The sequence below is a fragment of the Carex rostrata genome, chromosome 24, assembly GCF_964058835.1.
Source record: "Carex rostrata chromosome 24, lpCarRost1.2, whole genome shotgun sequence".
NCBI classification, from domain to species: domain Eukaryota; kingdom Viridiplantae; phylum Streptophyta; class Magnoliopsida; order Poales; family Cyperaceae; genus Carex; species Carex rostrata.
In genome coordinates, this window is record NC_135941.1 from 3,587,423 (window position 1) to 3,600,156 (window position 12,734).

The 12,734-nt window shown below is 33.1% G+C and overlaps 1 protein-coding gene across 1 annotated transcript; it reads right to left on the reverse strand.

Annotated features, from left to right (window-relative positions):
* Positions 1–844: 844 nt before the first annotated feature.
* Positions 845–2,140, reverse strand: LOC144575276 (uncharacterized). The gene is made up of 5 exons (XM_078325370.1): positions 1,737–2,140; positions 1,512–1,621; positions 1,279–1,424; positions 1,131–1,175; positions 845–1,018 (listed from the first exon to the last, which is right to left on the reverse strand). The coding sequence occupies exons 1-5, from the start codon at positions 1,798–1,800 to the stop codon at positions 1,012–1,014; spliced, it is 372 nt and encodes a 123-aa protein (XP_078181496.1). The 5' UTR covers positions 1,801–2,140; the 3' UTR covers positions 845–1,011.
* Between the last annotated feature and the right edge of the window lie 10,594 nt (positions 2,141–12,734).

Below are 12,734 nucleotides of genomic sequence, written 5' to 3' on the forward strand. Positions count from 1 at the left end.
GAGTGAAATTACACTCCAGACAGACATACTCCTTTTTCTTTTTTTTTTTGATAAAAGTGGAGTACTCTACCGATTTCATAAAATGAAATCATACATTATTCAACAAGTACTGGTACTAGTGGTACCAATCCTGACTTATAACAACCAACTACACAAGTACGTATGACAGACATACTCCTTAATCTATGCATTTCAGAAATTCATAATAATTAAACAAAGCAGATCGTTAAGATAAAACTAAGATACAAAAGGAGTTAACGCATTGTTTGAGTTCAATTTACGTTCGAGTCCAGCTTCACAATAATGGCAACACCAACTTAGATTAAGACCCTGTTCAGCGCACCGATGGGAATGGGTGCACTACAACAATGTAGACATTTTTTGCGAGGAAAAAAACGCATTTATGACGGTAGTCTGTCGCAAAAAAAAAAAAAGCTGAACAATGAGGGTAGTTCGTCGCAAAATGTCACTTTTTTATCCTCGCGAAAAGTGTCTCATTCTTGTTGTGGTGTGGGCATAGAAAAAGTGAAAATTTGAACTGCTTTTTACTGTTCCTGTGGGGAAAAAAAAATTTCAGTTGAAATGAATTTTTTTTTCCCACGGGAACAGTAACGCGGCCGAAGAGGGCCTACAAGGATATTTTGTTAATTATTTTAGAGGAGAGGTATTTTGTTTGATAAATTTTGAAAGGATAATATTTTTGTAAAATTTCCCGTCATTTAACACTTGTGCTAAATGATGAAAGATACTTCCAGATAAAACATGGTAAAATATAAAAAATGAAACAAACACCTCATTTATTTGTTACTTAAAATGCAGATTAATGGAAATAAATTTTTGATACCGTCATAAATTACTTACTCATGTGTTGGTAATGATATTGTCAATAAAAATTTGAAATCAAACGTACTATATATATAGTATACTTTAACTGAAGATCTACGACTGAAAAGTCTGAAATCCAGTCCTTTATTATTTCTCAACAGTCATTGCAGGGTAGTATGCCCATTCCTAAATGCTGTCATAACATTTTCCAAGGTCAGTGCATCTACACTTAAATCTCTGTGGTACTGAAAGCTGTGTGTGTGTGTGTGTGTGTGTGTGTAAGACAGAGATAGGAGGGAGGTTACCTTCTGTCGACCAAGACCATGGACCGGAGCTCACAGTTGGCAAAGCTGCAGAAATCCATACATTATGTTGAAATTTTTGGTGTGTACGCGCATGCACGTGTGTGGGAGTGAGACTGTGAGAGAGAGAGAGAGAGAGAGTCAAGCGTACATCTTGGAGATCTCCTGTTGAATGACAGGATGGCAGTCCTGCCCAAAGTTGTTCAGCATATAATATAAGAAACCGCTATGGCTCACTATTGCTATTTCTTTCTCTTCTCGTGTCCACAACCTTAATTGAACAACAACAAAAAAGGGGGGGGGGGGGGGGGGACAAATTCAATGGTTTTATCTACCTATCCAAGTAATCTCAAACCGAATTGATATACATAAACAGAAAGAAACCTGGCTCCAGCCGAGATCAGTGAGATGTGCATCCAAGTAATCATTAGACAGATATGAACCGAAATCCAATTCTCTCCTGCTACATTGTGGATCCCTTGTGCATGCCTCACCTTAGACATTTTTTTAATTTAAATTTCAATTAGTGCACTATATGTGTTAGTGTGGTGTGGAGTTAACTATGCTATACTATACATGTATGTTAAGAGCAAAAAGAGGAGAATTAACTTGCCAGATGTAGGATTTTACAACGATGCAGAGGGTACATACCAGTGCTGGTTGTGCCTTCCATCTCTACACAAAATCAAAATCAGAAGAAACTGGTATACCTACCTTCAAAGAATAAATTGAACAATAATATTCGATACATGATATATTCCATATATTTGTTGTTATAAATTTGATGCTAATTGTTGCACATGTATGGCTTGTTGGAATATAATTAATATGATGCCATTATGGGGAAGAGGGATCAAATTAATATACAACCATAACAATGAATAATGAGCGTAAAAAGGGTAAGAAGAACATTAAGTAAAAGTTTGCCAGTAATATGAAAGAAAGAAAGCAAGTCGGATGAAAATTGGGTTAGGCTCTATCTCATTTAAATTGGAAATGGTTGGTTTTGGACTTGGTGGATGACTGTATATATGCAGAAATAATTAAATAGAAGCTTAAACTTTACACTCTTCTGATATATATATATATATTAAGAAAATTCTGGTGAAATATAAATTAGGAGGAGGTACAGCCGTACAGGTACCTAACCTAACCTAACCTAAGAAGGATCGAGGAACAGCTAATAGATTATAGAGGAGCAATGGCCACTTGATAGAAACGAATTGGAAAAAAAAGTGATTCATTAATCGAGAGGAGGAGGAGGAGGAGGAAAATTATCATAAAATTTGCATTGCAAAAGTTTGGCGGACTGAACATCGATCAGCTTCGTTGAGATCTTCAGTGACAGTGGTATTATATCTCTTCTCAACTTTTGCTTTTGCGTGACCGATTCGGGGATAGCGCATGGGCGGCCAGTATTATTCTTTGTGCTTTGAGATCCGTGTAGAACGTAATTGAACGGTTGAGATTTACCAAATAAAGGATGCGAAATCGTTTCAGCGACGGTGAATCGCTTGCAGAAAAAAAGTGATGAATTTGTATACTCTAAAATATAATATTTCAGCCACTGTCAGATTTTAAAAAATATATATATATATTTATACATATAGAATAATATTTGAGAAGGTGAATTTCTTCCTTTCCTTCTTTTTTCTTTTTTCATTACGGCTGACCGATATTTTTATTAATATCTAAAGTTAATTATAAAATAATAAGTATACTTACGTTATCTGGACAATCTTAAAAATGTTCAAATTAACCGGTCATTTAATGACCCGTTGAGAATTAAAATGAGAATCAGCCATTAAATGGCCGGTTGGGAATTCATTTTTCTTTTCTTTTTTATTTAGAAAAAAATTATGATTTATCTATTTTTTGTATTGAAATATTTTTTATATTTCTTCGAAAATAGATAGAATGTTATATAATTTGATTTATTAGAATGACTACAACAAATAATCCGGATCAATAATTTTCAGGCTAGATTTTTTACGGCTGTAAGAAAAATTAAAATATTTGTTTTGTGTAATTGGAAAAAAAATAAAAATGTTTTGAATCTGAGTTATTGATCCAGGTTCAAAAGTCACTGCTAGGTAAATACATAAAATATTGTGATCTTTCTATTTTTGAAAAAAAATAAAAACTTTAAGTTATTTAATGTCTTTGTCAAAGTTATGTGAGAGTATTTTTTTTCAAAAATAGAAGGATCATAATATTTTATGTATTTATTATTTTGTCAAAAAAATGATAAAAAAAGAATACATAAAACAATTTAAAAAATAACTTATAAAATATTTATTGTTTTGACCGCTTGACCATGTGCTAAATGAATTCGAAACTTTATTTTTGTATGTATATGCATCACTCACGAAGTACATGGATTTCAACAGTTTGAATTCGTAATTCAAAATCAATCCGATAGTCTAGAATCAAATTCCACAATATAAAATCTTCAAACCAAAATGAGCAAAACATAATAAAAAATAGAACAAAATGATTCTATAAACCGAATAGAAACAAACATAATAGCTGAATGAATTATTTTTCCTCCTTATTTTTAGAAAAAGAAAAATTTATTCATTATTTGAATTTATCTTGTTCCATCTTATTTAAGTCCTCCGTTATGAAATATATTTTATTCATTATATGTCTTTTTCTCGCAAAAATATAGAGTGAAAGAGTAAGGATTTGTTTTATATTATACCATCAATATGAAAAGAAAGAAAGTGTCAAAGGAATAATCAAATTCCACAATATAAAATCTTCAAACCAAAATAAGCAAAATATAATAAAAAAAATAGAACAAAATGATTTCATAAACCGAATATAAACGAACATAATAACTGAACAAATTCTTTTTTTCCTCCTTATTCGGAGGTGTGCTCACCAACCTCTCTTAGTGAGCACATCATACCCTAAGTCATTTTGTCATGTCAAAGAAGTTTTTCACAAAATACTGAAGTTAAAATAAAACAAAAGTTGGCAATAAGTTAATTAATCGATTCATTCTTCTCTTTTTGAATGGACCTTTACTCTCTCGCTCTCCCTCTCTCTCTCCAGCATAATTAAGAATCATAGTTAACAAAAGAAGTGGGTTCTAGGTAGGGGTGCAAACGGGTCGGATATTACCCGTCTGAATCCGGATCTGTATCCAAATTTTTGCAGATTCGGATATTCGGATACGGATAGTTGCGGATTCGGATACGGATTTTTTTATGCAGATTCGGATATGGATACGGGTTGAGTTTCAGAATCGGATACGGATAATTATCCGGATCCAGATATTTTAATTTTTCGGATATCCGGATATGTTAAGATTTGAGAGAATTTTTTTGTGTCTATTTATCTTTTGTATTAGAATATATTTAAAGAGTATTTTTTGTGTTGGTATTTTTAATTAAAGTTATAGTTATGTTGGTGAATTAGTTAATCAGATATATATTTTGTAATGGTGTAACAAGTTAATTAGATATATATTTTGAATTAAAAATTCGAATTATATCCGTATATATATATTCGTATCCGAAAATATCTGATTCGTATCTGTATCCGTTTAATATCCGATCCATATCCATATCGGATTACTTCTGATCCGTATCTGAAAAAAAATACGGATACGGATATGGGTTGAGCACTATCCGATCCGTTTGCACCCCTAGTTCTAGGAAATCTTATTTCTTTCGTATTAACTAATTTTTTTTATGAATATATTTAAATTTTATCCAATTCACAACATCAACTCGATTCATAATAAGTTAATTATTGGTTTTACCAGTAAAAAATGAGATGAAATAACTAGAAAAGTTAAAGATACTACTCAAGGAACCGGTTACATACCAGTACTATTAATCAGAAAAAGCTACATGTGAAATAATTCATTTCATCACTGCCACAAATTATAAAAATAAAAGTTTAAATAAAAATACATTGTTTTCTAGGAAGAATGCTATTCAATGCTTTGCTTTCCTACATCAGGTTTGCACTATTACCATTTCACCTTGCATTCTGTTTATTGTGAAATTGATATTTCCTTCATACCAACCTGTCAAAAGTAATATTAGTCTACAAAAGATGATGTATGTATACTCTGTTGTAATTCAATATGAACAATGGGGGCATGTGTCGAGAGGTACATATATCTAATGGCTATAAGCAATACTTGTGTGGTGCATGATTCGTAATAGGCAGCAGATAATAATGGTCTGAATATCTTGTATAATATATCGGTACCTATACATGCTGGATGGCATGCACAATTTATCATAGACATGATCAGTACTACATCCTATACATGATTAGCTAAAGTTTCAACTTTCCCAGGTTTGCTCTGGTTTGCTTTTCGGTGGTAAGGAAACACTTTGTACCAGCTGAACCTATATGATATTGTAATGAGATTAGATAGAAAGAAATGATGAATAATATCTATTGATTAGAATTTCTGTTGATATAATACTTTGTAATCCCTGTGTATGTTTCTCTTTCTGTTTTTATTGTCAAAAAAATTGTATTTCTTTGTAATACTAGTAGAAAACTTGACATGTTCAATAGCATTATTCATAGAAAACAATGTACTTTTTTTTTTTACTTTTATTCATAATTTATGGCAGTGCTAAAACAAATTATTTTATTATGTAGCCTTTTCTGATTAATGGTACTACTTTGTAACCAGTTTCTTGAGTGGTATCTTCAATGTTAAATTTATGAATCGAGTTTATGTTATGAATTGGATAAAATTTAAATTTATATTATTCATAAAAAACATTTAGTTAATACGAATGAAAGAAGATTTCTTCGGACCCACTTCTTTTGGTAACTATGATTCTTAATTAAGTTGGAGAGAGAGAGAGTAAAGGCCCACTCTATTTCTTAATTAAGCAAAGGGTAAAACTGGAATTAATGGTAAATATTTCTCTCAGCTCTCAAAAACTTAATTATTGTCCTTAGAATAGCATGCCCCAAAAATTAAACTCATCTGATAGTTTCATTTTCTATAGGCAAGGTTGGTACACCCAGATAAAAATGCAGAGGACCCACAAGCTGCCCGCAATTTCCAGATTTGTCCCCTTTTTAGTGCTTTAAGTAACAATTTTAGTTCTTACCTTAAGTCCTTAACCACATAATGTCTAATGTTTTCTCTAACATAAGATATTATGCCTCAGTGATGCTGATGGTGTGAAGGACTTGAGCTTGTTGCCAGTATTTCTAAATGCATATTTTGATATCACGCCAGAGAAGATGAGATGTTGTATGCATTTTGAAGGATATGTGTTTTGAAAGTTATCTTTTAATAATAATTTATGTGTTGTTAATGATTTTATTACGAATATTATTATTCTTGTTCCTTGAGATTTATATGTTATATCTTTGGAAGTATTCAAGAAGATGCTCTTGGTCTTGAATCATAGAACTCTTAAGATGAGAAACATTTAATCACTAAATAAGTTCACGATCGTGGTAATTAAGGAGGAACATTAATTACCGAGGAAGATTGTCATGTAGATTAAAGTACATTTGTCACACCCCAAATCCACCGGGTCTGACAGCCTGCCGCGTGTATAAATCAATCGTCACATATACACGCAAGGCAGTGGATCTTTTATATGCATTACCAATATCCTCATTCGCTGTGTCCGTGTAATGAACCTGAAAATAATCGGGGAGAGGGGGTGAGAATAAATTCTCAGTGCGAAATTTGCCACAGTTTAGATTATTGGACTTGCAATCAAACTCTATATTCAACAATGAAACCGAAATAACAATAACAGTTCAAACAGATATATTTAATCATAAACAACAGAATGCCAATGCTCGACAACAGTTAATCAACCTGAAACACAGTTCACGGAATTTCCAAGATGAGTTTCAAAACACAACATATATTTTGGCTTAACTCGATTCATAACTCAGTTCATTAGGGCTTGTAGCAACTACAGATGTTCTTTCGAGCCGGACCGTTATCAAACCCACATCTGTAGGGTTACAGGCACCTACAGATGGCCAACCAAGCTGGACCCTTTATCTGACACCCATCTGTAGCTGTTTGGCTTAACCATTTCCTAAGGTCCGGTTACAAGTCACCAATACAGGTCAACTTGACAAATGCAATCACATGGAATCAAAGTTACCTATACAGGTCAACTTTGTTAAATCTCAAGCAAATATATCAAAGCCACACATACAGGTCAGTCTCGCAAAATCATAACAGGTCAACGCATAAGTCAGCAGCGTCACCTTATCCAGCCACCTAAACAGGTCGGTCTGGCAAATTCTAACAGGTCAACGCATAAGTCAGCAGCGTCACCTTATCCAGCCACCTAAACAGGTCGGTCTGGCAAATTCGAACAGGCCAACGCATAAGTCAGCAGCGTCACCTTATCCAGCCACCTAAACAGGTCGGCCTGGCAAATTCATAAACACAGGTCAACGGATAGGTAACCGTTACCTTATCCAGCCACCTAAACAGGTCGGCCTGGCAGATTCATTCATATCAAGAACAATTAATATAACTAATCAAATAATAACCATACCAACATGCCAATTAACCTTAACCGAACAATTCAATCATTCTCATTTATGCAAGAATCAATATGCAGCATGAATTCCAAACTATGCAACAATTAATCATTCAACATGACAAACGAATAAACAGTTTAATTCCTGAAAATAAAGTATCAAACAAGTCCAAGAATCCCGCACCTTATTATGACGAGCGTACCGCTTAATTTAAATATCAGGCGTCTCGAATTGCCTCGCGAAATCTGGCTCGACTGAGCCTACACCTATATTATACGATTACTTGGTTTAGTTCGGTTACATTCTCAAAACTTAAATTCCAAAAGTCGTATTTCAATTCGTCAATTCTTTTATACCTTTCGGCTCATTTATAATCATTTTAATTCAAGTTCAATTCCAAATTTACATATACACATCATGTCATATTCATTTCAATTCGATTCCTTATAAAACTTAAACTTTAAGAGCCACGTTTTTATCCGATAATTACGCCATTTGGGAAAAACCCAAGTACCATAATTAATTAATCCTTTTAAAATCTGCCAAGCCCATTTATACTAAGGCCCAAGCCTTGTTCTAATTTATTAATAAATTAGATATAGGTCCAACAAATCAAAGCCCAATTCCAATTCATTTGTTTCTGTTTTTATACAAGGGCCTAAGCCCAACTTAATTTTTCAGCCGAACCCAACAAGAAAAAGGGCCAAGCCCAAATTTAATGTAAAATTGCACCTTGGCCCCTTAGATTTTAAATACTTCCAAGGGTTTGTATTTTGCACAAACAACCCCCAATTTAATTTATTTACATTTTGGTCCCTGTCAAGTCAAGGTCTGGTACACAACAATTCAGCACAGTACCATAACAAATCATCTCATCCAAGTAACTAGGCCAACCCCGAGTCAGTATCAGAATAGGAACTGGTACGGTACCAGCCAAGCAACCAGAGACAACAACAAGGAAGCAGAACAGAATTTCACCGAGACAGTACCAGAACAGGTACTGGGACAGTACCAGTCAAGCAACCAAACCAAGCAGTAGCAAGGCACAAGCACATCACACATACAACACCGAGCCAACAAGGACAGAAAAGGAAAGGGAAAATAAAAACAAGGGGGGGCGGCCATGAGGACAAGGCAGCACAGACCCAAGTCAGATCCTTGCCGAGAAAATCAACAACTCGCGCGAAGAACAAAATCCGATCAATTTAAACGAGCGTTTCAGAATTTTACCCGATTAGAGCATGCACAGAATGGAGGGAGCAAAAAGGAGACCAACACCAGACTAGCAACCACAAATCACCAAGCTCACCAACGAGCACGGCAACAGCCAAGTCACAGAACCGAAACCCTAACTTCTAGGGTTTCACGAGAGAGGAGGGGAGGCAGAAAAGGGAGAGAGGGGGCGGGCGGGTCTGGCGGGTCGGACCAAGAAGGAAAGAGAGGAGGGCGTAGGGCGGCGGCGGAAGGGGAGGGGGCGGGGCCACCCTGGGTTTGGCGTAGAAGAGAAACAGAGGGGGGGGGCTGTCTCACGGGTAGGGAAGGAGAGGAGAGAAAGAGAGAAGGAGAGGAGTGGGGGTGTTAAATGGTCTGCTTTAAGATTCGTGCTGGGTGGGATGGGTGGTTAATAAAATTCCAGCATTTAATTTACAACATTCAAGATCCGTGTTGAAATAAATCTAAGGGTCCAAACAAATCCAGAATTTCAACAAGGTTATTTAATTGGTTTAAGAAATCTGTTTCTACTCTAATTCGAATCGAAAGTTCATAATATTTTTGTAACTATATTTGTACATAGAATTCGTATATTTATTTCTAAATTTAAGATTCGAATAATTTGATTTCCTTTTATATAATTATGTATATTCAATTAATTATCTAAAAGTTCTAAATGAACGAGCTTTATAAATTCTATATTTTATTTGTACGAATATTTTCGTATAATTATACTTTTATTTGGAATTCAATTACTTATTTATTCACACGAATCCAATTAAATCAATTTCTTCTTTTCTAAAAATTCAAAGGAATTGTAACGGATTTTCTAAGTTTCCAACTTACCGATTAATTATAATTTACTATATAGTGCTATATTTTATTTTATTTCTAAATCTCTAAATTTTATTATACATAGTTTTATACATTATTTACATTACGAAATTTTAGTTTCGTTTTAGTCGTTCAGAAAATTTCTGAACGATCGTTAATTTAATTTAAACTTTTTATTTAAGCCAAATATTCGATTTAGAAATTTAATCATGTTTTGAAATTTCAGAATGTAACAACATTGAAGTTCTATAAATGTTGATAAATGATTATCATTTAATTACATGAATATATAAAAATGTGTATTTTATATATTGAACATGACCTAAATGAATGGAACATTATATGGATTGTGTTTTGTGTCATTAATGTTTTAATTGTGTCTTTAGAATCTTAGATATGAGATGTGTAGGTTTTTTACATGAGAAATATATAATGTGATTGTTATTTAAATACTATCTTATGATAGAAATAAAATAGTAGTTCGTTGTGTACAACTTGTGCGGGATAAATCTATATGTTAATATTATCATTGTTTCTCAATTTGAGTTATGATATTACTGGGCCCCTTGGTAAAGTGGAATTATATTGCATGCAATATAACTTATGTAGTTATAATTATAATTCACTTGAGAGACCAAGAAAACGAATATAATGCAAAAATGACACGATCCTATTTTACATATTATTCATAATATCATGTGACAAGGATAGACACAAAATTAGTGGATTGAGTAAATAATTACTATGTCGTTTGGATAACTATAATGTAATGATAGAACCTCTTATAGTCAATAATATAAAGTTTTATATTATTGCCAAGATGACATAGATCCTCTATACGGTCACACCAACTGAAGAGAAACAACAAGTATTTTACATTTCATAATGATGTATAAGATAAAATACATGTGATGAAATGCTAAAATAAAATGTCATAATATGACATGCTTAGACCATAAATAAATTTATGAAGTTATGCAAATATTATTCAGTATAATGTTTGAATACATTATAAGAATAATATAAATATTGTATAATAGAATAATATGAATAATATTATTTGTTCATAAATTAATTTATTGAACCAATCATAAGATGAGATTAAAGAGAGCATGAGATGACTAAACAAGGCTAGTGACATTTGTGTAATTGATTCAAACCTTACACAAAAGGTTGCCCTAACCCTTGCCTATTTAAGGAGGCTCATTTGGGAGAAAAATAACCTAATTTTCTGCCTATAACCCTTGCCAAAATCAGCTCCTTTGAGCAGCCACGTTTTTCCTTTCTCCTTAGTCGAAACTTTGACAGGAGGCTCTCATCTCTCATCTCTTCTTGCTAGGTGGTTGGATCTAAGCTTTAAACTTCACATCCATATATCTAAGAGGTGTGCTAGTTTGTTGTTTAGGTTTAAGGTGAACCAAGAAGTGGAGAGGCGCTTCAATCGAAGAGGTGGTTTCCAAGAGATCTAGAAGGGAAATCAACTTCCCTCTAATTAAGAGATTTGACAATCTCTTTAGGTATAAATTATTATCTCCTCTTGTGTGAGAAATGAATAAATTTATTTATTTTATTTAGTACACATTAGGTGCTTGATGAAATTATTAAGAAGTTTCTTGTTTGCTATTGTCATATAAATAACGTCTTTTGTGTATTGAGCCAAGTGGTGATAGGAAAAATTTTAAATTCTCACCACATAGGCACATGAAATCCTTACACATTTTGTATAGTGGGATAGATTGGCTTCCATGTACTTATCGGGACGATCTGGTGTAGAGTGTGAATTAAGGTGGTGCTTATTATCTTATTTATTTATTTGTGTTTTGTCCCAGCTCTCAGCAGCTTTTATCAATATGAGTGTTGTTGCCTCAATTTTCATTTAGTTCAAATTTAAACCTCAAGTAATATTTGACTTCAGAAAAATAAAGTGAATCACAATTTTCCATGGATATAAGAGAAGCAACGATTGTGCAAATTTTCATTGTCATTTCATCAATTAAAAAAAAAAAAAACTTGGGCGCTGAATACATAGTATCCCTATTAAGTTTCATAAGTGAAAATTGACAATTGTCAGTTAGACCTTCACAATCAGAACCAGTTTCAATATGCAATTTCATGCACAACAATATTCTCTGCCATGTCCAATAGTTACTTAGGAAATTAACAAAACCCCAGGGTCCTCCCTGCATAATGCCAGAGTGACAAGGCAATTTGAAAAACACTTTTGTTCAAAAATATGTGACTCATTCTCTGAAATTCTAGTTTTCCATGTATAAAGCTCTTTATTCAAGGCTTAAAATGTGTAGAAGTGAATAAACAGGTCCACCAATATGCTAATTATATCCCATACTTGTATATCAGGTTGTACCATCCCTGTACCAATGTTATGAATAAACAAATCCAAATGAACACCAACTGGTACATAGGAAACCCCAAAAGACAACAAAAAAAGAAAGAAAATAGAATACATAACTTGACAAATAATTTGATCAAACTCTTTTACAGGCACATAGAAAACTTCGAAACTAACATATTAGAATTTTATTTTGAATTTTTAGCATTTTTCTGCTATTTTAAATGTCCATCTGAATCTCATCTTTCAAAAAACTAAAAAACTGTTAAATTAGTAAGCTAAATTCCCTAGACTGCCTCTAGAAAAATGCATAAAAAACACAGTTTCAAGTCTCTTAAAATCTTGAAAATTCTTAAGCATATAGAAAAGGTTTAGACCTACATTTTCATAAAAAGAACAAAATATTTAGTTCAGTCAATTGAATATTGGTTGTCAGAATAGTGAACAACAGCTAAAAATGAATTACCAGCAAATACCCTTTTACAGAAGTGTTCATTTGACCAAGTTCTAAGCATCCAATGGACCTGGAATTTCTTTAGCATGTAATATACATATTGAGGTGAAATTTCATTATAAGAACAAGAAAAATGGATCGGCCAATTGATCAGAATAAATTCCTGAAGTTGCATCTGTCTAGAAACATTGAACAGCAGGGGTACTGGTAGAAATTTGAGTGGAAACCTTTAAAATAAAATCCA